The sequence below is a fragment of the Numenius arquata genome, chromosome 1, assembly GCF_964106895.1.
Source record: "Numenius arquata chromosome 1, bNumArq3.hap1.1, whole genome shotgun sequence".
Taxonomy (NCBI): Eukaryota; Metazoa; Chordata; class Aves; order Charadriiformes; family Scolopacidae; genus Numenius; species Numenius arquata.
This window is the reverse complement of record NC_133576.1, coordinates 119,275,217-119,301,591: the sequence shown is the minus strand read 5'-3', so window position 1 is coordinate 119,301,591 and position 26,375 is coordinate 119,275,217. Positions and strand designations below refer to the sequence as shown.

Here is a 26,375-nt window from a genome sequence, read left to right as displayed (position 1 = left end):
AAATTAAGTAGCATTCTTATTAATCTCTTGCTTTATGGAACTTTGATCCTATTAGTCGCAGCACTAATCTTGTTATTCACTGACAGGTTGATTATGCATGCTACAGATCTTTGTAGACAACTGCTAAGTGCCTGCAGGTCCACTTCTCTGCTCCAGAATGCCATATGACACTCTCTAATTAGCTTACATTCTTCTGTCTTAGCCTTTGTTGTAAATTCAGTGGGTGGGGGAAATCAACTCTGTGTCTCTGTGCTGTCATCCTTAACAACTTAAATCCATTTTCTGTAGACACTCCTCTCTTTTTGTTTGTGTGGGGAGATTTACAAAAGGGAGAAAATTTAGGGACAATGAATGATTTCATTAAAAATTAATCCCCCCTCCCAAAAGGCTAGCCTGAGAGCATGATTGTACACCTTTTTAGAAACGCTGTTAGTACATCCTGTGTATGCTTCTCTACCATTATCTAGGGAAGAATTTATAAAATACGGTATGTATATTTATAAGTAATTAATTAAAAATTAAATTATTTCACTAAAACCTACTGGATTATTTATGGCAGCTCCTGACCTGTCTCTGTGATTTAATGTTGTCATGTGAATGATTTGCTTTTGCCAAAACTGCGTTTAGGACAGTGTTTGGCTTTTTCTTCTCAACTTTAGGTTGGCATTCTAATGTGAATACACAATGAGTAATGCCAACGGGTGTACAGAGACATTATTATAAATACAGTCTACTGATTAAGGGCAGGTAAATATTAGCTTGCAGTCGCAAATGCACATAGACCATGAGATATGAATTGACAAATTAAATTTCTAGTTATTTTTAAACTTTGTTCCAGGTGGTTTTATTAATAGTGGAGTTTCCAGGAGTATTTTTAGTTAGTGCTGAGATTGCGAATTACATGATAGCTGGATTAAGATAGTTCTTTGTGCCCTTGCAGGTATCTAACAGGTGGTTACCTTTCCAGCCACCAGTTACCAGAAGCTGTGAAAACTATTAGGAGTTTGAGTGTATAAGAGGCAACTGAAGATTAAAAGTAAATGTTAATAGGTTTGCTAAGTTTAGAATATGATGAAAGTAAGATGGGGAAAACTTCTCCATTAGTTACAGATATTAGGCTGTGGCTCAGGCAACTTGAAACTAGCACGGGTGAAGTATCAATCTTACGGGTCTAACCCTTCTGTTCTAATACAGTGATAAATAGACTTTTTTGGGGGGCAGTGTTTTTGCAGGTTGTCAAATCCCTTACCCAAAACGAGAATTTTTAACAGAAGAAGAACCAGATGATAAAGGAGACAAAGTAAGTACTGGAAGAACAGTGTCATCATGCTTCACTGGCTTTCACACTATTTCCTGTTTTCATGTTATTTCATGTACTGCTTTTGAGTTGAAATTTTTCTTTGTGTTTAAACAATTGAGAAGAACCAGCAGCAGCAGCAGGGCAATAACCATACTAATGGAACTGGTCATCCAGGGAACCAAGACAACAGTCACACACAGGGACCCCCACTGAAAAAAGTGAGAGTTGTTCCTCCTACCACTACCTCAGGTGGACTTATTATGACCTCAGACTATCAGGTACTTGCTTTATTCATATATTATGTATGTGGTTCTCATGTTCACTGCAGTGTTTCTTTAGCTCAACAAATAATTTTATAAATGTTAGTGTATTAACTGGTAACCTTTTGGCAGCTTCCAGATGTTTTTTTAGTGCATTTAGTTGATGGTTTGCCTGTAAATTGATATGCTGATGCTCTTTAGATTAGCAGTAAGAAAATTAGGATCAGAAATTATTACAGTTACTAATTTTTTTACCTTCATGTTAGGGAATGCTGATTGTGGACCAGGAGCCTGTTGTGCTGTGCTCTGTCTCGCCTAAAAAATACCGTTCCTTATTTGAACAAGTCTGTAATAGGAGGCAAAGGATATTGCAGTAAACAAGCTGTGGAATAAGAATCTGAACAAGAGTTTTAGTTGGGCAAATGGATGGGAAAGCAGTATTTTGGATGACAAGCAGAAATACTTGGCATGATGCTGTCATAATCTCGGTTTTGAAAACCAAGGGAGATTCCAGGTTGAGAAAGCCCAGTATTACAGATCTGAAGGGACTGGTAAGGTGGTAGCAATCAATGAGTGTTGTGGTTTGAGGAAGAGGAGGAGTGTAGGAAAAAAGCTTGAGGAAAACTTGAAAACTGTGTTCTAGCCTTCCTGCATTTGAGCTTATGGTCAAACATTAGGAAATCAGAAGAGTCTGGAGGAGGAGAGTATCTGAGAGTCATCCAGGGGAATGATACCTGAATTTGTGGATTTGGATGAGTTTGATCCCAGAGATTGGGGAGAAGAGAATTAAGGACAGAACCTTTAGTTAATGCAAGCGAATAAATTACAAAAGAGGAACAGGGAAGACTTTTCAAATGACGTGCATAGGAGTATTTAGAGAGGTGGCAGATTTTGGAAGCCTGGAAATAGGAGATCTCAAGAGGAGGCACGCTGGTGAAAGTGTTAGCCTGTAGGATCTGATAAATACTGGTTCACATGGAGTGCGCAGTGCAGAAGGCCAATTAGAAGAGTGTTTGATGGAATCAAAAGATGGGGAAGTGAGAAATTGCTGGCAGTATTTTCAGTTAATTTAAAGATGAAAAAGGATCCTTCCCTTCCCCAGTATCTGGAACCCACTTAGGTATGTTTATATTATGTAGCAAAACTTAGGGAGAGTTAAAGAATACTTTTAATAAAACTGCTGTTGTCAACTTTTGCTCTTCACAGTTTGATACTGCTTCTCCATAAACACCAATGGTTTTGAAGTCTTTCGGTTTGGAGCTTGTTCTTTAGAGTACCAGATGTCCTGAAAGGCTGCCTGGGGGCATTACCCTCATCCTTGTATAGATCTATATATTTCCACCATTGGGCAAAACTTGAGAGTACCAAAAAAATGTAAACTAAGGTCGATTTCCAGGAGCACTGTTTTAAGATCCTTCATATAGTCCCCCAAGTTCCTTTTCTCAACTAATCCCAGGACATCAATAGCATATCAGTTTTCAAGTTGTTGTCCTTGAAGAATAAGGAGTTTTAGAGCTCTTTCAAACAGTGGTCAGCCTTAACTACAGTGCTGCACTGTGGGGTGCCTCTAAGTATAAACAGTGTCTTTCTTTTAGCCGAGTTATGCATCGCAGAGCACCCCGTTACAGGAGATTCATCCCATTCAATTGGGCAAGCTGCAAAGTTGATTGCTGTTTGGGCCTTTTAACTGGCTCTTTCTGCTGCTTCTGTTCTCTGTGTATATTTTTAAGAAGGCAAATGCAACTTTCTCTTAATCTTCTGCTCATGTTGAGCCACACATCTAAGGAGATTGATGCACAAGTTGCCTGGGCTGTGTCAGGAAGCCCCATTTACATGCCCTTCACCCCTTTGAACAAACTTCGTCTTCCACTTCTGTGGAAGCAAGGGCTGAGATTTGCTAGTTGAGAAGTCAGAAGATTCAGATTGCTTCGGCAGCAGTTGATGTTGGTTTGTTTTCAGCTCATGTTCATCAAAGTACAAAGAGTACAAAACTTTTGTACTCTCAGATGTCTATCCCAGGATGTAGCTGGGGGTAACCCTTGTCAACAGGTGTAACTTCAGAATTTGTTTGCCTTGACGTAGTGATAACTGCTGCTTTGCTGTCTCAGGAGCTTTTATTGGGAAGTTGGCTCCTCCTGACTAATCTTTTTGCTGCCTCTTTTGGAGGCAAAAAAACTGGTTTAAAAAAACAAAATCACCCAGCCATCTACCCTTCAGTCTTGCAAGAAGCCAGTGGGTAGATTTGTTCTTATTAAGGTATCTGGAAAACATGGTAATCAAAGGGAGGAAACCTGAACTTGCTGGCAGTGGAACAAAAGGAGTTAAGAGTTGCCTATTGGTGGTTTCAGATCTCCCTGAAAAAAAAATTCCTCACATTTTTTGTTGCTGATCCTGCAACTTGAGGAGAAGGCAAACAAATATTACAATATAGCCTTGTTTTAATCAAACACCTGTTCCTTTGTTCTTCATTTAATTTGCTCAAATTCCCCATGTAAAGCTTGTGAAGAAGGATTGCCATCTCCTGGGCAAGACACACTAAGACAGTTTCCCCTTCCACTCAGCAGTCAAATTGCTCTCTGCAGAGCAAGTTGACCTTGTATCCTTTTCTGCCATGTGTAAAAATAGTAGACACGTGGCACACAGACTTCCTTGCCTTCTCGTTTAAATCTGGGATGTGACACTTACAAAGGCCATGTGACTTTTTAATTGCCTCCGTCTAAAATAAGATCTGTTTTAGAAGTCAGGATGCAGAAAATGTTTACAACTGACATGAGTGGTCAGTTTTTAAATGGTTAAACTTGTGATAGTTTCCTATATACAGGAGCCACGCTTGGGCAAAAAGAATATTCAGGGGTTTTTGCTCTCTGAAGTACATCCTGTATTTGTTACATGGAGGAGGGTGACCCAGAGCTGTGACACTGTTGATGAGTGACTTAGTGCGTCTCAAGACTGAAGGCAAATGTCACGAAAGCTCAGTCACAGTGTTAACGGGGCAGCTCAGCAGTGCTGGTTTGTTCCCCCTGGCGTTAAGCGCTGGTCCAGCTTTTCTTCCCCTTTAGGCTGTATACCCCTAGAGAATTAGCTCAGTCCTGTGAGCAAATGTTAACAGCAAATGCCTTTTCATTTCTGCCATCAGCTCAGCACCCTGCTTATAGCTTCCATTCTAAATGCTGAACGGCAGGAAAAAATGGAGTTGTTATTATTTTACATTGTGACTTATAAAATCCATGAAGCTATTTTAATATTTTCCTTTTTCAGGATTTTGATTCACCATAGTTTTTCATATTCAGGTCTCAGTAGCAACACCCTAGTCCTGGAATATTCACGTTAAATAAGTTTTCAGATCTTTCCTAGAAGGAGGTTTTGCTAAAAATCCTAATACATCTTGTGATATCAAGAGTTCAGAAGTTATACAGCAGTTTCTAAATGCTGCAGAATTTTTGTGTGTATAAACCTTAACATAATGTAAAACAGCACAGTAACGTACTGAAATTATGTTAATTTAATGAAATGTTAAACCTCCTAAGTGGTCATATGATGAGATGGAAAATCTCACAATCTTTTTTCCTTTATAATGCATGATGTGTAAATAAATAACTTTCAGGTTAAAATCTAAGTGGGCAGTTGCTGGTTTGCTCAGAGCTTCTTGCAATGATGAATGCTCTACTCAAAAAATAATTGTAGAAATGCTGGTTGAAACGGGCCTCCAAACCATGTAGCCCAGTCTCCTGTAATGTCCAACCTAAACCTCCCAAGCCACAGTCTATGGCCATTTCTCCCTGCAATATCTGGTTCCACTGAGAAGCATGTGGCTGTTCTCTTTAACTCTCCTTCAGGTATTTGTCTGACCTGATAGCCTTCTATGATGGCATGACTGGTTGGACAGATGAGGGGAGGGCAGTGGATGTTGTCTACCTTGACTTCAGCAGGGCTTGTGACACTGTCTCCCACAGCATCCTCATAGGTAAGCTTAGGAAGTGTGGATTAGAAGAATGGACAGTGAGGTGGATTGAAAACTGGCTGAAAGACAGAGCTCAGAGGGTTGTTATTAGGGGCACAGAATCTAGTTGGAGGTCTGTAACAAGTGGAGTCCCCCAGGGGTCAGTACTGGGTCCAGTCCTCTTCAATATATTCATCAATGATCTGGATGAAGGGATGGAGTGTACCCTCAGCAAGTTTGCTGACGACACAAAACTGGGAGGAGTGGTTGACACACTGGAACGCTGTGCCACCAGACAGCGAGACCTGGACAGGCTGGAGAGTTGGGCAGAGAGGAACCTGATGTACTTCAATAAAGGCAAGTGTAGGGTGCTGCACCTGGGGAGAAATAACCCCATGCACCAGTACAGGTTGCAGGCTGACCTGCTGGAGAGCAGCTCTGAGGAGAAAGACCTAGGAGTCCTGGTGGACAACAAGATGACCATGAGCCAGCAATGTGCCCTTGTGGCCAAGAAGGCCAATGGCATCCTGGGGTGCATCAAGAAGAGTGTGACCAGCAGGTCGAGAGAGGTTATCCTGCCCCTCTACTCTGCCCTGGTGGGGCCCCATCTGGAGTACTGTGTCCAGTTCTGGGCTCCCCAGTTCAAGAAGGACAGGCAACTGCTGGAGAGGGTACAGCAGAGGGCTACAAAGATGATTAGGGGCCTGGAGCATCTCTCTTATGAGGAAAGGCTGAGGGACTTCGGTCTTTTTTTAGTCTAGAGAAGAGAAGGCTGAGGGGGGATCTGATCAATGCTTATAAATACTTCAAGGGTGGGTGTCAAGAGGATGGGGCCAGTCTTTTTTCAGTGGTGCCCAGTGACAGGACAAGAGGAAATGGGCACAAACTTGAATGTAAGAAGTTCTACCTAAACATGAGGAGGAACTTCTTTACTTTGAGGGTGGCAGAGCACTGGAACAGGCTGCCCAGAGAGGTGGTGGAGTCTCTGTCTCTGGAGACATTCAAAACCTGCCTGGGTGTGTTCCTGTGCAACCTGCTCTAGGAGGACCTGCTTTGGCAGGGGTGTGGGACTAGATGATCTCCAGAGGTCCCTTCCAACCCCATGTGATTCTGTGATTTGTAAGGTTGCTGCTATGGCATCTTAGCCTAAATAATCACAGCATGCTCAGCCTTTACTCCTAGGGCACATGAGAGGGTGTCAAGCATAACTTTTGTATAAGAAAATCTCTGGAATAAAGCAGAGTGGCTCAGCAGCAGTAAGATGCATCGGTTTGGACCTTCACCCCAGCATATCTTCTTGGTAGGGGAAGGGAGCAAGTGGAGAAGACCTTGTAACGTTGTGTGATGTGCAGGTGAACCGTAGCCATCTGGAGGGTTGGCTGGAGGTTTGACTACGATGGGTGTAGATTCACAGGAGGTAATTAGGATGGATAACTGAAGGGTAGTAGCTGTCACTGTCTAATCTGGTAGTCCTGTCCTATGAAGACAGGCTGAGAGAGTTGGGGTTGTTCTAGAAAAGGTTGTTCTCTCTCTCTGGAAAAGAGAAGGCTCTGGGGGGGACCTTATAGCAGCCTTCCAGTACCTGAAGGGGCGTACAGGAGAGGTGGGGAGGGACTCTTTATCAGGGAGTGGAGTGATAGGACAAGGGGTAACGGTTTTAAACTGAAAGAGGGGAGATTTAGATTAGATATTAGGAAGAAATTCTTTACTGTGAGGGTGGTGAGACACTGGAACAGGTTGCCCAGAGAAGTTGTGGATGCCCCATCCCTGGAAGTGGTCAAGACCGGGCTGGATGGGGCTTTGGTCTAGTGGGAGGTGTCCCTGCCCATGGCAGGGGGGTTGGAACTCAATGATCTTTAAGGTCCCTCCCAATCCAAGCCATTCTGTGATTCCTGATGTTCATACCTGCACCTGCTGTAATCAGGGTAAGTGGAAAGAAGCCTGGAAGCTCAGCAGCTTTGAGACTGCGTGTGCTTGGTACCTCTGGGAGAAATAAATCAGTGTGCGAGACTGTCTTGTGATGTACCTGTTACGAAGGATTGCGTTTCCTCTGCTTTTGCCCCTCTGCAGCGTTCCAACCCCCATGCTGCCTACCCCAACCCCGGACCAAGCACATCGCAGCCACAGAGCAGCATGGGGTATTCAACTACCTCCCAGCAGCCGCCACAGTACTCGCACCAGACGCACCGGTACTGAGCTGCACCCCAATAACGTCAATGCACTGTTGCTAACGCTGCGGGACCGGCTGCGCAGCTGCCTGCCTGGAACCCGGCTTGGGCCACGAGAATGTACTGTACAACCACACCTCCAACCTGTCCGACCGCCACGATCCACCCCCTTCCACAGAGCGGAGTAGTGGCTCCCAAATCCTACCTGTTTTTGGGGTTAGACTTGAAAAGAAAGTGCTAGCACAGTTTGTGTTGTGGATATGCTACTTCCATAGTTTACTTGACATGGTTCAGACTGACCGATGCATTTTTTTTTTTATTATTTTTTTTTTTCCAGTGACAGTCTGTAGCAGTTGAAGCTGTGAAATGTGCTAGGGGCAAGCATTTTTGTTGTCGTATGTGGTGAATTCTCTTTGATGTAACAACTTTTATCTGACCAATAGTACACAACATCTTTGAACTGGTACTTGAAGCATACAGTATATGTTACCATGGCAAAAAAAAAAAAGCAAACTAACCGTGACTCCGACTGAGACAATTTTGATAGACGTTTATTTTTAGTGACTTTTGTGGGTTGGTTCATTTTCCACCTCGATCAATGTTTTATGACCGACACAATTGCTACGATGAGTTTTTGGGTTTTTTTTTAAAAACATGAAAACGTTTGCATTTTTTTTCCAGCAATTACAAATGTCCCAAAGATTAATTTCCACCATAAGTTTTTGGGTTGTTTTTTTTTTTTAAATCTATGACTTGACTGGTATTAAAGCTGCTATTTGATAGTAAAATAAGTATGTTGTCATTGATATAAACATGTTTGGTTCAGCAAACAAACTAAAATGATTGTCATAGACAGTGTTTTATTTTTTTCCTGTTGGTGTTAATGATTTGTGAGCATGCTTTGGGATTAAAAAAGCATGAGTGATATTTCCTAAAAAAGGTGCGGCATCCATTCAGATATTTCGTCATGATTTTTGAGAACCAGCTTGGTGTAGTGGATTTTAAATTTTCTTCAGTTATTTTTTTTTTTAACTGTTCGCACGTTGTTTAGGGGTGCCATTCCTACAGCAGAGGATCAAGGTGTTAGGAGAGCCTTAGAATTTATGAGGAGAAACTTACATACAATGTACTGTATCAAACTATTTTACATGAATGACGCAAGTATTCTGAATAATAAAAAAAAAAATCGAACGTTGTTAAAACAAGGTGTTATGTAATAAATTTATTTTTCATAAATCTGCATATGACCTTTGCCTGTATTCCTTTTTATCAGCGACACCACCCGGCTCCCCCATCATACACCTGTATTGGTTGTGTCCTGAGAAGCAGTATGTGGTAGGAATTTTTCTTGCAAGTGTCCAAGCTTCCATTAACCGCTGAGAAGGATTTTATTTTTTTTTTTAAATAGCAGGAAAAAATACCGTGCCTTCATAAAATGCCGTTACCCCTGTTGCATACATGTAGCCGATCAGCTGGAGATAGACTGATCGTGGGTTTATTACCAGCTACTTCTCACAGATCAGACAGCTGCTTTTCGTCTACAGAATCTAGAGATGTTCCTGTCAGAATAGTTCTTCTAAGGTTTCTGTAACTCATTCTTACCTTGGCATCTAATACCACACCGTGATTTTATGACACAAATGTATGCAAGATACGCAGGGTTTTTCTTCTGCAAGTGCTTCATGTGTTGTCACTGTCAGCAAGTGGGATCCATCCAAATGCACGGAGCTCCTGACAAGGAGCAAAAGAAAAACCAAACAGGTAGCCAGCCTGAAATGCAAACCGTGTTTGAGGTAAAGATGAAATTATCTGAGTGAAACAGAGGTTTAAGTACTTGGGAGACTTAAAACTAAATAAAAAAATCTGAGTGCAGTTTATGCTGCTTTGGTAATACAGAGTGATACCCTCTTCTTTTTGACTTAAGACTTGTCAAAATCTGACTTTCCTCAGTTTCTGGAATAAAAATAAATAATATAGGTGGAAGTGCCTTAAACCTCTTTTTGTTTTTTAAATGGAAGCCTTTTTTTGTCCTTAATTTATATACAGGGTTTGAACTTGCCTGTTTTATTATTTGTAGTGTCTTACCAGGTACGGAAACGGGGACAAGAGGAACTTTTCTTTGGCTAAAGTACTATTGGCCTCGATTTTTTTGCTTTCTTATTGATGCATATTCATATTAATGCATAATAGGTAATACTCTTCAGATAAATGCAGACCTTATTTGATACCAGTATCTTACGATGTCTCCAGTGCTTTGTACCAGACTGGCTTTAATTTCAGTTTTGCAAATGGAAATGCGTCCAACTGACAAAAAGGACTTGCCATTAGTTTGCGCTTCAATTTAATTTTCCTATTAAGAAGGCATTTGAGATGAAGATGCAGCTTACCAACTAATTATAATAAAACTAAATTATATTCTACGTTTAGTTCTAAATGGGCTGCTACTCCATTTGCGGTAATTTCATTCGTTCTACTCCCGTTTTTAGTAGACGTATTGCAGATTGCCTCAACAAACTGAGATCCTCCAGGGAAGTCAAATCTTAATATTGGGCTTGTTCTGATGTCTGAGTCGGCTGGTTGGTTGGGAGGAGGAATTTGAGGTTTCTTTCTCTAGAACTGCAGAAAGAAAAGGTTTTTTCAGTGCTTGGTATAACCTCCGATACCTTCAAGGTGGGGTATATTTCTGTTGCAAATAAGGTTAATCTTGTCATATTCAAGATAATTATAAATGAACTTCTGCATCAACTAAGTTTATTAATACTGTTTTAGGAATACTCAGGGCAAGGCTCTAAATTAATTTCCTGAACTGTTAAAAAAAAAAAAAAAAAAATTATTCCTGTCTGTGTTTTGCTCTGGGAGCCTTTTTCCATGGGGGTTACAGAAAGGCGAGGAAGAGGAAAGTACCTTTGAGAACATTTATAGACGAGTTGCAGATTCCGGTGAGGGAGAGGGCAGCGGCGTGTGGCACCGCCAGCGCGTGAGCCCTGGGTCTCCTCGCCTCGCTCGGCGTTTGGTGCTTGATTCAAGAACTTGCAATGCTTAATTTCTATGGGATTTATGTTTCCAAGCTTTGCTGTCTCGGGGGAGATAGTTAATGCAGGCAGCAGGTCTGTGCCATTGCCTGTCCAAACAGTGTGGCAGTCCTTGGCATCTCATTTGTGCCGGATGGGCTCCTCCAAAGGAACAGAGCAAGTTCCTCCATTTTGCTGTGCTGAGGGCCATCAGTAGCCCAAGACCCAAGTGCCCCATCAACTACTGTGGCCGTGGGAGCTTTGCACAAAGCTTTCTCCACAGCGTGGAGCGGTGCAGTTCTGTGAGGCTGATCGTTAGGGTGTTATCATGTCTGATCATTAGGATGTTATTTTGTGGGAAGTGGTGCCAACTCAACTCTCCTTTGCCAACTGGATCAAGATGATGACAGCAAAGCGTGAGTGGAGTGCGAGTGAGGCACGCAGGAGTCGGCCACGTCATGTGAAATGCCCTTAAGCTCTGTTAAAAAGGATCTTGGAAGCTGTTCCTGTCGTTATCACCTCCTTTTATGTCTCTTGCCTGTTCAGGCCCCCGCAGAGGTGGCAGTTAGAGAGAGCAAGGGTTGGGGTCACTTGCAAGGGAAGGTTTTCTGTGAAGAAATGACTTGTGCTGTTCCCCAGCGTCCATCCATTTCTTTCTAAAATTGTTACTTGCACAATGAGCAGCTCCTGTTGTACCTTCCCCGAGCCCATCCTGGCTTCAATGCAAGGCAAGCTGTGATCTCTGCCGTTCGTGTGTGGTGGCTGTTGATGATTTTATGAGCACGGGCAGGCAGTTTGACTGCCACCCAGTGGGATAATGGCGGTGGGATGGAGCCTGCAGGATCTCCTATTGGTTATTGTGTTATCAGAAAGGAAAGACAGATTATTTCCTGGAGCCAGTGGTGAAGTTGTGGACCTGCCATTTGAACTAAATGTTGTGGCTGTTACAAATTGAGCCTGTTTTCTGCAGAAGGACTGAATAATGTGGTGCTCCCTATGTGCTATTTCTCTTCCACCCCTGAACAGAGCAGTGCTTTTTTGTTGGGTGATGCCACATCTCAGCATCTTCCACTAGGCTGAGTGGTGACGGTGCTTCAGGATGCCAGCTCTGAGACAGTTTAATAGTCAGCATCCCTTGAGGCCAAGGTAGATGAGCTTAATTCAGCGTAATTTGCTTGTCACAGCTATGGATAAAGAATACTTTGTGAAATAACGTCTCAGACATCTGAATGATGGGATGTACAAACTGTGTTCTAGCAGTAGGAGAGGTAAAGAAAAAGGTGCTTACTCTCTGGAAGCAAAACAGAAACAGGGCTGCTTCTTCCACCAGGACTCTTGCAGTAAGTTCCTCTCCTCGAGGATTTTAAGCAGCCTTTATTGTTGGTGGTTGGCTTCAGCAGTGGCAGAAGGCAGCGATCTCCAGAGGACTGTCCTTAGTTAAAGGGATCTTGTGCTGTAGAAATTGGCGCCAGCGCTGATGTTAATGAAGCCATTGCCCTGGGGTGACACACACCAGCTCCAACTCGGGATGGGAATCTGGACAAGCTCCATCGCTGCTCTGAAAGCTCCCCTGTCACAAGATACTGAAACCTTCCAGTGCCTGAAGGGAGCCTACAGGAGAGGTGGGGAGGAACTCTTTATCAGGGAGTGTAGCGATAGGACAAGGGGTAATGGTTTTAAACAGAAAGAGGGGAGATTTAGATTAGATACTAGGAAGAAATTCTTTAGTGTGAGGGTGGTGAAGCACTGGAACAGGTTGCCCAGGGAAGTTGTGGATGCCCCATCCCTGGAAGTGTTTAAGGCCAGGCTGGATGGGGCTTTGAGCAACCTGGTCTAGTGGGAGGTGTCCCTGCCCATGGCAGGGGGGTTGGAACTTGATGATCTTTAAGGTCCCTTCCAAACCAAACCATTCTGATTCTATGAAACTCACTTTCCAGCCTGCTGGGATTAGAGTGTCTTTCCTTGGCCTTCACACTGAGCTTAACTATCCCTTTGCATTTCTGGTCCTACTTAGGTGGGCTGGATACTCCACCTGAGCCAGGGGAGGTGGAGAAGGGGCTAGCGCAATAAGCACTTGTTATTTAAGCAGCGCAGCACATCTTGGCACAGAACCCCGTCCCCACAGAAGCACCAAGGATAGTTTTTGCAGCACCCTCTTTCAGGAGATGTTTCTGTTTTCTCATCTTGGGATGTGGGAAAGCCGCTGTGTGCTCGGAGCAAGCCCTTGCTTAATATTTGTGGGGTCTTTGGATTTGTACAATGCTGTGTCCACGGTGTCTGAGGAGCAGCAGGCTCTCTGCCACCCCATCAGCTACGTAAGAAATGCAACCAGGTGACTGAGGAAGGGTGGGAGATGAAGCAGGGATTTGTGTAAGGAGAGCACCTACACGAGTCCTGAGACTAGAGCTGAGAAGCCCTGAGCAGATGCTTGTGGAAGGCACCGTTACGCCTTTCCCAAAGGTGCTGTGTGGGAAGGTGAAGCAGTATTGTCTTGCCCTGTGAGGTGTGAATAACGCTCCCGTATTTAATGGGAGCTCAGTCCTTCTCCGAGTCACTGTGCCAAAATCTGACTGTGTCCTACACATGTGTTTCAGGTTTATGCAGGGTCGCCTTGCGTATCCAGCGGCTGGTCTTCCCACAGGATGCTGACAGGGCGTGCATAGAGCTATTCTCATTGATCAACTTTTTAAATTGAAATACTTTTGCTCTTTATAGTGTTTCTCAAATGTACATAGGGACCTGAGAGGCTTCCTACGCCACCCAAGCTCCACCTTTGTGAGTTCTGTTAACTGGGTAGGGAAGACAACAGAATAAATGGTTCGGCATATCTGCTTCAGCCCTGTGCTCCTGTAGATCAGAATATGGAGATCCCCGGCAAGCTGTGGAGAAGGATTCTTTGGGGATAAATTCTGTGTTTGGGTGCCAGGAATGATTGCTGTGCTGGCTGTGGGCTTTGAGGTGTGCTCACCTCAGTGCAGACAGCTTATACACAGCTCGGGCACTCCTGAAGTCCTCTGTGCACAGGCTTCAGGCTCTGCCCTGGCTCTCTGCCCCATCTTACCTTCAGAAGATCAGGAAAAAGTGAGAGGAGTGTGACATCCCAGCCCAGGAACTTAAAAATCCCTATACAGGCTCCTAACATCTGTTCCACCGCCACCAGCCATGCAGGTATGTAAGATAACCAAGCAATTTATTTGCCCACCAGACAAAACCAGGTGGTTTGAAAATCCTACCCCAGTTGCCTTGGAGGCTCTGCCGGGATTGCCGCATGGGGATTTCTGACGCGGAGCAGCCTGTGCCTCCCCAGCAACGGGCCGTCGGCGCCTGGGGCCGATGAGCAGCTGCTTGATCAGATCTCATCCAGCCCTGGCTGGGTGGGTGAAGAGGTGAGGCTGTCGCTTGCGATCACACGCTTCTCCAGCTCCCCGGGAGGCACAGGCCTTGCTGGTCGGGTCTGAGGGGAGGAGGGAAGGCAGGAGCCGCAGAGAGCGAGGTGCTGGTGAGTGATGGTGTGTGATGGCTGATCTGCAGCCTGGGGCTCAGCGGGACGGTGGCGGCTCAAAACGCCGCGGGGACCATCGCAGAAGGGTCAATCAGCTGGAAAACCTCCTTTTTCCTGACTGAAAATTTGAGGAGCGTGTGGGTACCCAACGGCAGGTCAAATTGCCCGAAGGGGGGACTGAAGGAGGAGACCACCCAATGGCTGCAGCTGCCTCACAGAGCACCGGGTGGCCCGTGTTGCTTGAAGTTCAGCCTTTGCAGGGAGCTGCAATCCCCTTCTCAGCCCCCCCAGGGGATCCATTGCTGTGCCCTTGCCGGGAAAACTCTGAGCTCAGAGCGCAGCACCCCAAATGCGTGTGCAGGGAGATGCAGCCACTGGGGAAACTGGTGGCCCAGGCGCCAAACACCTGCTCTGACAAACTGTGAGCTGGTTTACATGAGATGGACGATTTTGGTTAAAATACTACATCATGGGAGATGAGTCTAAGAGTGATTTTAGCTTCAACCGGGAGAGAAGACAGTGAAAATGGACCAACACAGAACACAAGCGTGAAAGTTTGTCTGTCGTATTTGTCTATTTGTGGTTTTTTTTTTTCTTTTAACGGAAATTTAAAAGTCTGGAATCCAATTCACTCAGAACCAGAAGAAATGGTATCACAGAGGTTTGTGTTTTAATGAAATAACCCATGCTGCACCGTGCGGTGTCCTTAAACTGGCAACACGCACATACCTCAAAGGAAGGGGGAAAAATCCAAGCTGGACTCTGGGTTTGGAAGAGAAAGAGGGTGTAACATGTCGTGAACCTGCAGTTTGAACTAAAAGGCCATGAACAGGGAGCTCCCTCCCCAGTTTGTCTTCAGGACGGGATGCGCACGTGGCCAGGGGCAGCCTGATCCTGCTGTGTATGGCCCAGGGGGGCTGCAGCCGCTCGTGGGGTTCGGTGGGTTCACAAGGGGTCCTGAAGGGTGCGGGGGCTCAGGCAGGAGAAGGGGTGGTGTGGCTTTTGTTTCCACCACAGTCTTTTGCAGAACATTGCAAAAGAACCTGTAGTGACAGGACAAGGGGTAATGGTTTTAAATTGGAAGAGGGGAGATTTAGATTAGATACCAGAAAGAAATTCTTTCCTGTGAGGGTGGTGAAGCACTGGAACAGGCTGCCCAGGGAAGCTGTGGATGCCCCATCCCTGGAAGTGGTCAAGGCCAGGCTGGATGGGGCTTTGAGCAACCTGCTCTAGTGGAGGTGTCCCTGCCCATGGCAGGGGGGTTGGAACCAGATGATCTTTAAGGTCCCTTCCAACTCTAACCATTCTATGATTCTATGATGATTGAAAAATGGGGCAGGAAAGCCCCTTTTGCAGACAGAGGACATTAAATATAATATATAGGTGTCATCACCATTACCAGATTTAAAGTTTATTCCTTAATTAAAGGCATTGCCAGAGAAAAAAGTTAGCACCCACATTGGAAACCATTTCCACTGGCTGGAAACCTAATGCATTGATTGTAAAAATTATTTCCCTTGAGAGATGCAACTTACTTAAATAGTAAAATTTAAATAGGGTATTTTATGCTCCTCGAGGTTACAAATACACCTGTGTCAAGCCTTGACCATCCATGTGTAATCCTTAACAATGCTAGGATTTAAAATATTGACTGTGCTAATTATTTACAAAATTTTAATTAATATCCAAGAGCTATGTGAATGTGCCTGTTCCTGAAAGGTTACTAATCTTCATGGTGATAAATCAGGGCAGATTACTGTGTATATATACTTCTTTTCCCCCCTCTTCTTTGTATTTCAGTGAATCTTTTTACCTGAAAATAATTCAAACTTTGGCCCTGCTCAAAATAATAGACAATTGGAGGATTTAGCAAAACAGGACTTCTGCAGAGATTTGGGCCTTTTTCCAGCAGGCTGAACAACAAGATAAAAGCATCAGCCCTCTTCTCTAATTGCAGGCGCGATGCCAGAGGCCGCTGATGGCTCCCCTTGAGTTCTGTACCCGGACAGAAATGCCCAAAAGGGGAGGTGGTTTTTCATCGCTTTCTCTGCAGAAGCCCAACACCTGCAGGAGAGATTGTGCACAGCCCAGCGGAGTCGCGGGGGAAGATTTTGTGTTGCCTTCTCATGGACCTTGGGCTGAAGCTCTGCCAGTGACCTTCCAGCATCAATGGTTTGGAGTCAGCAGATGCGGTTTGGGATCAGGATCCCCTAAATAAACCATCACCAACCCCTCTCAGGCTTCCAACTCAGGGTAGATTGCAAGAGGGAAAAAAATCCACCCAAACCCCGAGACCTGTGAAACCATGAGACAGGGAAGGGAATAGTGGATATCATATTGACTGTGAAAATACCAAAGGTGCGGTGAGAGAAGTTAAAAGGAGTGCCAGAATGGAAAGTAACTGGAGAAAGAGGCAAAGCAGTGGTCTGGAGATGCTCTGGAGGTGCATGAGTCTGAGAGTGTCACAGGGTGGGTGAGGAGGTGGCGTGGTCTGGGGCTGGGCAGCACCAGGACCCGCTGCTCCCCGCTGTGCCGGGGGCTGAGCATGCAACCCAGTCCCCTTCGCATCCCCAAAAGGCATCAACGTTTCCCAGCGCTGCCTCTGCCCCAAATCAAGCTCAAATACCTCACCAAGACAAAACCCATCTCTCTCCCAGCTGGTGATTTGTGGGGCTAAAGCTGGTGCTTGGCAGAGACACTCGGTGAGTGATCCCAGGGAAGGCATGGTCCCTCCGGTGCCTGGGGCTGGTCAGGGGCAGGTGACAGGGACCGGTGGTGACTCCCTGCAGCACGGGACCGTACGGTGGCCAGCACACGTCGCCATTTAATGCTGCACCACATCAAAGAGAATCCCATATGAGCAAATGTAGCTCCAACCCCATCTCAAACTCTTACCCTTCAAGCCTCACACAGAGTACGTTATTTCTAATAAATATTTTAGGCAGTAAAGCTTCCTTCAGAGAGGGCTACTCCATTCCCGTCGTGTGCCTTCTCACAGGGAGAAGCCCACGTTAGCTGCTGCGAGTATTCAAACACTTGATATATAGTATCTGTCCTATGGAAAAATGCCTTAGGGTGAAATGTGTTTAATAGAGAGAGGCTAATATGAGTGATTTATCTCATTTTGGTAAGTTCATGCCTGTAATTCAATAACCCCATGAGCTACACTTAACTGTATTCAATAAAGATGATCTAAAGGAGATGTTCATGCAGGTGAAGGATTCAAGAACTGGAGGAAAGGATGTTATAAATAAGCGAGCTTGAAGTAAACAGGGAGCTCAGGCAGAACCCTTCCCCGGGATAAATGTCTTGAGCATCATTAAACCAGTATGAATGGCTCTGTGAGCAGCGGAGATTTCTTCCTCTGAAAGGATGAAGCTGTGAGAGAGACTTTCATTAGGGAGAAAATGCCACCTTGTGCTCCGGCCGTGACCCGCATCCGGCAGCAATCCTTTGTGAGCTGTCATCTTGGGGAGATGACAAGATGATCTCAGCAGACCGTGCCGGATCATCTTGAAATAAGGGGGTGTTACGAAGGGCACAGGGAGGCAAGTTTACACGCAGGCAGGGGAAGGAGGTGTGACAGCCCACAGCTTTATTCTCCACCTGCTTTGGAAAACCCTTAGACATGTACCTGGGTGTGCAACGCGCTGCTTTACAGACAATGCCGCGCGCAAAGTATCCGGCAGCACAACAAGGAAAAATGGTCTCTAAATAGCCGATCGGGGCTGTAATTGCCCAGTTTGAATGTAAAACTAAAGTAAATAGCACTGGCAGCTGAGTCACCCGATTGCAGACCCGAAGCACTTCAAAGTTAGGTCTAAAAATATCATGTGTGCTTCTAAGTTTCTGGCTGTATGGAGAAGAAAAGGGCACTGAAAAGGAAAGGCATCACAGCAGTGACAGCCACTGCACAAAGGGCTTTGGGATACGGTGGGAGAGTTGCCCCAGCTCGGTGCTCACGGCTGGCATGGCTGTGTGGAAATCCGGCACTGGTGGGTCACCATGGGCAGCCGGAGGTGCCAGCCTGGGCCGCTGTGGGATGCTCTGCTGCCCTCGCCCTCGGCAAGGAGGAGAAGGGGCAGGGGTGGGTGCAGGAGGTAGTCAAAGGTGTAGAGCAGTTGCAGTATCAGGAAAAAAGATCGCATTTTTCAGCCCAACTGAAGGAAAAAGGTGATAGAGGAGGCCTGGGCATGGCAAATAGGCCATGACCGCTCACTGGCTCTTCCAGGTCAATGCCTTGAAGATACCAAGTGAAAGCAGGAGGTACCGGCTTCAAATTGGAGAGGTGTTTTCACACAGCGTGTCGTTATACGATGGAGCTCTGCCACAGGAGGCTGTCAGTGCTGGCCACAGCTTCCAAACAGCACAGCAAAAAATCATGAAAGGAAATGTATTTAAATGCCGTTGCCTACAGAGACATTAACTCCAGCCCAGGAGGTCCCTTGGGTCCCCAGAGGTGGGGAGAAGAGGTTGGGGTGGTGCTGCAACGGGTTCGCCCTGTCCTCACTCTCCTCCCATGGCATCTGCTGCTGGTAGGGACAAGCTGTGGGGTCGGATGGACATTTGGTCTGACCAAAGGTGACTGCTCCTCTATGACATGCAGTCCATGTGGCTGGAGGCAGCTGTCCCTGACCCACCACATGAAGGTCACCCTGCGGCTGCAGCCTGGCAAACTCACATGCAGAGAAACACACTGTGCTCATCCCCCGCCCCCAGTCCCGCAGCACAGCTGGAGCCTTTTGATGTGAGATGCATTTGCCCCTTCATCGCCCTGACGGTCAAAGCCCAAACTGTTCAAAAACTGAAAAATCAGCACTGGAGCAAAGTGAGTGAGAAGAGACACCACACTGGCAGTTAGAAGATGGGACAATTCCTGCTGCCGGCACCACCGAGAGCATGGGAATCACTGGAGGGAGCGGTGAAGAGGCCAGGGAGCTGTAGCAAGAGTTGGCAGGGGCAGAAAGGAGAGCAGATGGAGGAGAGGACAAACGTGAGCAGTGGGAGCAACCCAACCTGTGCAACCCGCTGTGGTATGCATAGTACCAGCTCCCGTTTCTTCCTTCTCTCCCCAGCATTTACGTCACTGGAATAAACAAACCGGGTTTTCTCAGCCCCTGTGGAGGCCTCGGTGTTTCTGGTGCCCACAGCCCTCTCAAAGACCCAGCAGCCGGTGCTGGAGGTTGTAGTGAGGAAGCTGTAACTCTTGTTTCTATTCCAATGCATCACCGTCACAGATGGGGCGGGCATCAAAAGCCCGGGCTGAGGCACAGATGCTCAGCTTGCCTGGGATGGAGCTCTTGTGATGACTGGAGCACTGGAAGGGATTTTTCCAAAGCTCATGGCCCAAAGCCGACAGTTTTTATTTTTCCTGCTACTTTCAGAAGGAACTTTTCTTGGCGATGAGCTCATCTGTTTGTAAGGTTCAGCAAGGGCAGCCGAATGGCTCACCCCGCACGGGCTGCACGCCGCCCCCCCGCATGTCACTTGGTCCTCTGCAGGGATGAAGGAGGAGATGCCTGGCCCTGGCATCCCACACCTCCCAGCCCAGCCAGCCCAAGGAGCCGAGCAGCTCAGCAAGAACCCCAAACATCCTCAAGTCAGTGGGGGGAGAGTGTACAATTTGGAGGGATGTGTTAAAGCACTGCAGCCAAATCCGACGGAAGGAGTCTGTCTGAGCCCTGCGCCCAGGACAGCCTCCGAGGGTTTCTTGAGGTCATTTTTGTGCCTTTCCAAATGTTTTGGAAAGTACATGTTTCTCAGCTGATTCAAACAAAGACTAGCACTGATGTTTTTCCAAAAGCATTCCAAATAGGTTTTTGAGCAAGGCTGTACAGGCCAGGAGGAGGAATAATAAGGGTGCGCAAAGGCCCTGAAGGGCAGAAAGCTTCTCTTCTGGGTTGCATTTTTTCCACGGTCTTTCCAGAAGGTACCTCATTGAGTGGTTTTTTGTTTTTTTTTTTTCCCTTTGGTTGCCATTCTCTTTGGCTATTGAAATGTTTGTAGCTACCATTTATGTAAAACACCCTCCTAACGTTTGTCCCAGCTGCCTTTTCACTCAAAATCCACAGAAATATTATGTATCGTAACAAGCACTGATCCTCCTTTGGATACTTTGCACTTGCCTCTTTAGCATCTCTGTTTGCTATTTTGCTTGCACACGCTGTGACTATTTTGCACCCCATTTGCTCTCAGCAGCGGGTGCCCCAGTCGCCCGGACCAGCACAGTACAAAGCAAAGGAAAAACCTGGGGTAATATGAAAGACAGAAAAAATGGCAAATATCTCTCTCTCTCCCCCTCTCTCAACGGCTCTGAATAAACCAGCCCTTATAAATATGCAGAGTAATAAAACCCTTAATGCAGCGTGATTAAAAAGTTATGGTTCCCCCAGCAACCCGAAGCCGGCTGCATCGCGTGCGCGGCGGCTCTGAGATGACGGGCTTTGCTGTTAAATTTATGCCTTCATCTGCCTCGGTGCGATGCAGCCGGGTTAGGGTTGCCATGGGAATGGGAGGTCAGGTTTTGCGCTGGTGTGAACATGGAGAAACCAGCCGGTCCCCTGCCCTCCCAGGCTAGCGTGGCCAGTGCCTACCGAGGCTGGCAGCTGCCCCCTTTGCCTGCCTCCTCCCAGCATGGTGGCTGAAAGCATCTCCCAGGCTTTCAGTCCAGCCCTGCACCCGGCACAGGTGGGTTTCAAACCCCTTTTCTTCATCTTTCCTGAAGCTAGCACTGGTGCTCCCATAGCACTTGCGCTTCATAACATGTGCCTTTTTTTTAAATTTAATTATTTTTGGCTTTTTTTAGTCTGCAGTTTCTGGTGGGGCTTGGCACACTGCCTCCAGTTTTCTCCGTAATCAGCCCTGAGTCAATCCTCTCACTCCTCTCACCCTTGCCTCCTTGCTTTTCCCTGTACGCCCTTACTGGGGGCACAAGACCCCTTTTAGATGAGGGCTCAGAGAATCATTTCTATGAAATATATCTGATGAATGTCTGGATTATTGTGGTATTTCCAAAATCCCATGCCCCTCCTTGTTTGCTCAGGGTGATTTGTGAACGTGGTCCCCAAACAGCAATGGTCTCTAAGGCACCAGTGGGTACAACGAAATATCTACTTTGGTTTTTTCAGGGGAGATTTGTGAGTAATCATAGAATCATAGAATCATAGAATGGCTAGAGTTGGAAAGGACCTTAAAGATCATCTAGTTCCAACCCCCCTGCCATGGGCAGGGACACCTCTCACTAGAGCAGGTTGCTTAAAGCCCCATCCAGCCTGGCCTTGAACACTTCCAGGGATGGGGCATCCACAACTTCCCTGGGCAACCTGTTCCAGTGCCTCACCACCCTCACTGTAAAGAATTTCTTCCTTATATCTAATCTAAATCTCTTCTCTTCCAATTTAAAACCATTGCCCCTTGTCCTGTCACCACTCTTCCTGACAAAGAGTCCCTCTTCAGCTCTTCTGTAGGCTCCCTTCAGGTATTGATAGGCTGTTATAAGGTCTCCCCGGAGCCTTCTCTTCTCCAGGCTGAACAACCCCAGCTCTCTCAGTCTGTCTTCATAGGAGAGGTGCTCCATCCCTCTGATCATCCTCGTGGCCCTCCGCTGGACCCGTTCCAACAGGTCCATGTCCTTTCTGTGTTGAGGACTCCAAAGCTGGACACAGTACTCCAGGAGGGGTCTCACGAGCGCAGAGTAGAGGGGCAGAATCACCTCGCGAGACCTGCTGGCCACACTTCTCCTGATGCAGCCCAGGACACGGTTGGCTCTCTGGGCTGCCAGTGCACACTGCCTGCTCATGTTGAGCTTCTCATCCATAAGCACTCCCAAGTCCTTCTCCTCGGGGCTGCTCTCCAGCCATTCTCCACCCAACTTGTATTTGTGCCTGGGGTTGCCACGTCCCAGGTGCAGGACCCTGCACTTGGCCTGGTTGAACTTCATGCCATTTGCATGAGCCCATCTCTCAAGCCTGTCTAGGTCCCTCTGGATGGCATCCCTTCCCTCCAGCGTGTCAACTGCGCCACCGAGCTTGGTGTCATCAGCAAACTTGCTGAGGGTGCACTCTATCCCACTGTCCATGTCACCGACAAAGATGTTAAACAGTACTGGTCCCAGTACCGACCCCTGCGGAACACCACTCGTTACTGGCCGCCACCTGGACATTGAGCCATTGATTGTAACCCTTTGGATGCGGCCATCCAGCCAGTTCCCTATCCACCGAGTGGTCCATCCATCGAATCCATGAGTTTCCAATTTTGAGACCAGGATGTCGTGCGGGACAGTGTCAAATGCTTTGCATAAGTCCAGGTAAATGACGTCAGTCGCTCTGCCCTTGTCTACCAAGTCTGTGGCAGTATTGTAAAAGGCCACCAAATTTGTCAGGCACGATTTGCCCTTGGTGAAGCCATGTTGGCTGTCTCCAATCACCTCTTTATTCTCCATGTGCCTTAGCAAGGATTTCAGGAGGATCTGCTCCATGATCTTGCCAGGCACAGAGGTGAGACTGACAGGCCTGTAGTTTCCCGGGTCTTCTTTGTTTCCTTTTTTGAATATTGGAGTTATGTTCCCTTTTTTCCAGTCAGTGGGAACTTCACCAGACTGCCACGATTTCTCAAATATGATGGAGAGGGGCTTAGCAACTTCGTCCGCCAGTTCTCTCAGGACCCGTGGATGGATTTCATCAGGTCCCATGGACTTATGCACCTTCAGGTTCTTTAAGAGGTCTCGAACCTCGTCTTCTTGTACTGTGGGTGCTTCTCCATTCCCAGAGCCCCTGTTCTTGCCCTCCGTGACTTGGGCAGTGTGGTTAGGGCCCTTGCCAGTGAAGACTGAGGCAAAGAAGTCATTCAGTAGCTCAGCCTTATCCACATCCTGGGTGACCAGGTCTCCCGTTTCCTTCCGGAGGGGACCCACAGCTTCCCTCGTCTTATTTTTATCCCTGATATATCTATAGAAGTTCTTCTTGTTATTTTTCACATCCCTGGCTAGATTTAGTTCTGCCTGGGCTTTCGCTTGCCTGATCAGGTTTCTGGTGACTCGGACAGCTTCTCTGTATTCTTCCCAGTCTACCTTTCCCTGCTTCCACCCTCTATAGGCCTCCTTTTTGGTCCTGAGTTTGTCCAGCAGTTCCTTGTTCATCCACGCCGGCCTACTGGCTATTTTGCCCGATTTCTTCTTTTTTGGGATGCACCTCTCCTGAGCTTGGAGGAGGCAATCCTTAAATACCACCCAGCTTTTTTGGGCCCCTCTCCCTTCCAGTTCTTTTTCCCACGCTACCTTACCAATCAGATCTCTCAGGAGATCAAAGTCTGCTCTTTTGAAGTCCAGGGTAGCCAGCTTGCTGCGCACCCTCCTTGCTGCCTTATGAATCTTGAATTCTATCATCTCATGGTCACTGCAGCCGAGGCTACCCTTGAACTTGACATTCCCGACCAGCCCCTCCTTGTTGGTGAGGACAAGGTCCAGCACTGCTCCTTTCCTCGTTGGTTCCTCTATTATTTGCAGAAGAAAGTTGTCATCGACACATTCTAAGAACTTCCTGGATTTCCTGTGCTCTGCTGTGTTGTCCTTCCAACAGATGTCGGGGTGGTTGAAGTCCCCCATGAGGACCAGAGCGTGTGAGCGCGATGCTGCCCCTATCTGTTTGTAGAGGGCCACATCCTCGCTGTCACTTTGATCTGGTGGCCTGTAGCAGACTCCTACTGTAACATCACCTGCCCCCGTGCTCCCTTTAATCCTGACCCATAAGCTCTCTGTCTTGTCTTCACCCATCCCCAGGTGAAGCTCCATACATTCCAGCTGGTCCTTGACATAGAGGGCAACACCCCCTCCCCTTCTGCCCAGCCTGTCCTTCCTGAAGAGCTTGTAACCTTCCATTCGAACACTCCAGTCGTAAGAGCCATCCCACCACGTCTCAGTGATGCCAATAATGTCGTAGCCCTGGAGGCGTGCGCACATCTCTAACTCCTCTTGTTTGTTCCCCATGCTGCGTGCATTTGTGTAAAGGCACTTCAGCTGGGTGCCTAAAGGGGCCGACTTATTAGCTGAGATGGCAGGTTGAAGGCTCTCTTTGAGTTTTTTTCTGCTCAACCTACGCTTAACCCCCTCCCCCTTCGATCCTAGTTTAAAGCCCTTTCAACAAGCCCCGCCAACTCACTTGCCAGTATCTTTCTCCCCTTCTGAGACAGGTGTACTCCATCTGTTGCTATCCGACTCGGTGCCATATAAAATTCCCTGAGTTCAGAATACCCAAAATTTCGGTGATGGCACCAGTTTCTGAGCCACTTGTTTATCGCAGTTGCCTTTTTATTTCTTTCAGGATTTCCTCCTGCAACTAAGGGTATTGCTGAAAAAATTACCTGTGCCCCTGATCCCTCAACCAGTTTTCCCAGTGTCTTAAAGTCCTTTATGATTGTTTTTAATTTCCTGGATGTATTATATACATCATCACTGCCTACCTGAAAAACTACAAGGGGGTAATAGTCAGAAGGGTTGACTAGAGCAGGAACTTTGTCCAACACGTCCCTGACCCGTGCCCCAGGGAGGCAGCAGACTTCCCTGTGAAGCGGGTCAGGACAGCATATTGGTCCCTCTGCCCCCTTCAATAGAGAGTCACCCACAACGATGACCCTTCTGCTTTTCTTTCTTGAACTAGTTGTGATGCCAGGTTTGCGGCGACGTGGTCTTTCTGGCACATCCTGCCTAGTTGTACCATCCTCCTCTCCAACAGTCAATTCCTCCTGCAGGATTCCATACCGGTTCTGCAGGGGTAGCTGGGGAGGTGGGAGAGGCAGGGAGGGGATTCGCCTGCTTCGCCGACTAGGGACCTGTTTCCATTCCCCCTCTTCTCTGAGATCCCCTTCTACTGTCGGGCGAGAGATGGGGAGAGGGTCCTCTGGCTTATGTGGGGCCTCAACATGTTCTTTTATTTTCAGGGAGTGGGCCCACCAGTCAATCTCCCTCTCACATTCCCTGATACTCCTCAACCTTTCCACTTCCTCCTTCAGCTCAACCACCAGGCCGAGGAGGTCATTCACCTGTTCACATCTGACACAGGTGTCGTCACCACTACCCTCCATGGCAAGGGCCAGGCCTCGGCACTCCCTGCAGCCCGAGGCCTGGACACCCACGTGTTTGCGTGGGGCCTCTGTCTGGGTGCCCACAGCTTTCTTGGCAATAGCCTTTGACCTAGTTCTAGCCATGGCTGGATGTGTGCAAGCAAGAGGCAGTGGAAAGGTCAGTTGGAGCGAGGAATTGAACTTACCTTGCACAACGGCAGAGGCTCAGGACCCAGCTGTACAAGTTGCAGCGGCGTTAGGCACCGACCAGGACACCCACCCAGCAACCCAACAACAGGTAAGGAGCCCTGCATTGGCCGGGAGCAAACCCAAAGCGAGAATAAAGTATGAATTTGGGCCACAATAACCCCAAGCAGCGCTACAGGCTTGGGGAAATGTGGCTGGAAAGCTGCCTGGAAGAAAGAGACCTGGGGGTTCTAATTGACAAGCGGCTGAATATGAGCCGGCAGTGTGCCCAGGTGGCCAAGAAAGCCAACGGCATCCTGGCTTGTATTAGAAATAGCGTGACCAGCAGAAGTAGGGAGGTGATTGTGCCCCTGTACTCAGCACTGGTGAGGCCACACCTCGAGTATTGTGTCCAGTTCTGGGCACCTCAATACAAGAGAGATATCGAGGTGCTGGAGCGAGTGCAGAGGAGGGCAACGAAGCTGGTGAAGGGCCTGGAAAACAAATCATATGAAAAGCGGTTGAAGGAGCTGGGACTGTTTAGTATGAGGAAGAGGAGGCTGAGGGGAGACCTCATCACTCTCTACAACTACTTGAAAGGACACTGTAGAGAGGTTGGTGCTGGTCTCTTCGCACAGGTAACTAATGACAGAACAAGAGGGAATGGCTTCAAGCTCCAACAGGGTAGGTTTAGACTGAACATTAGGAAAGAATTTTTCCCAGAAAGAGTGGTCGGGCATTGGAATAGGCTGCCCAGGGAGGTGGTTGAGTCACCATCCCTGGATGTGTTTAAGAGACGTTTAGATGTGGTGTTGGGGGATATGGTATGGGGGAGAACTTTGTAGAGTAGGGTAGATGGTTGGACTCGATGATCCCAAGGGTCTCTTCCAACCTGGACGATTCTATGAATTCTGCCAGAGTAATTAGCCTTTAGGAGATCTCAGCCAGGATAG

The 26,375-nt window shown here is 47.1% G+C and overlaps 1 protein-coding gene across 2 annotated transcripts in view; it reads left to right on the top strand.

Moving 5' to 3' along the window:
* CDK8 (cyclin dependent kinase 8) overlaps positions 1–8,895 on the top strand; it is an 84,427-nt gene extending 75,532 nt beyond the window's left edge. Inside the window, exons 11-13 of one of the 2 annotated variants that reach the window (XM_074146200.1) lie at positions 1,222–1,300; positions 1,423–1,578; positions 7,571–8,895. In XM_074146200.1, coding sequence (XP_074002301.1) covers positions 1,222–1,300; positions 1,423–1,578; positions 7,571–7,696 — 361 coding nt within the window. In that variant the 3' untranslated portion in view covers positions 7,697–8,895. Of the gene's footprint in view, positions 1–1,221; positions 1,301–1,419; positions 1,579–7,570 lie in introns of both variants that reach the window. The other variant, XM_074146192.1, reaches the window with a different exon arrangement.
* Positions 8,896–26,375: the final 17,480 nt, after the last annotated feature.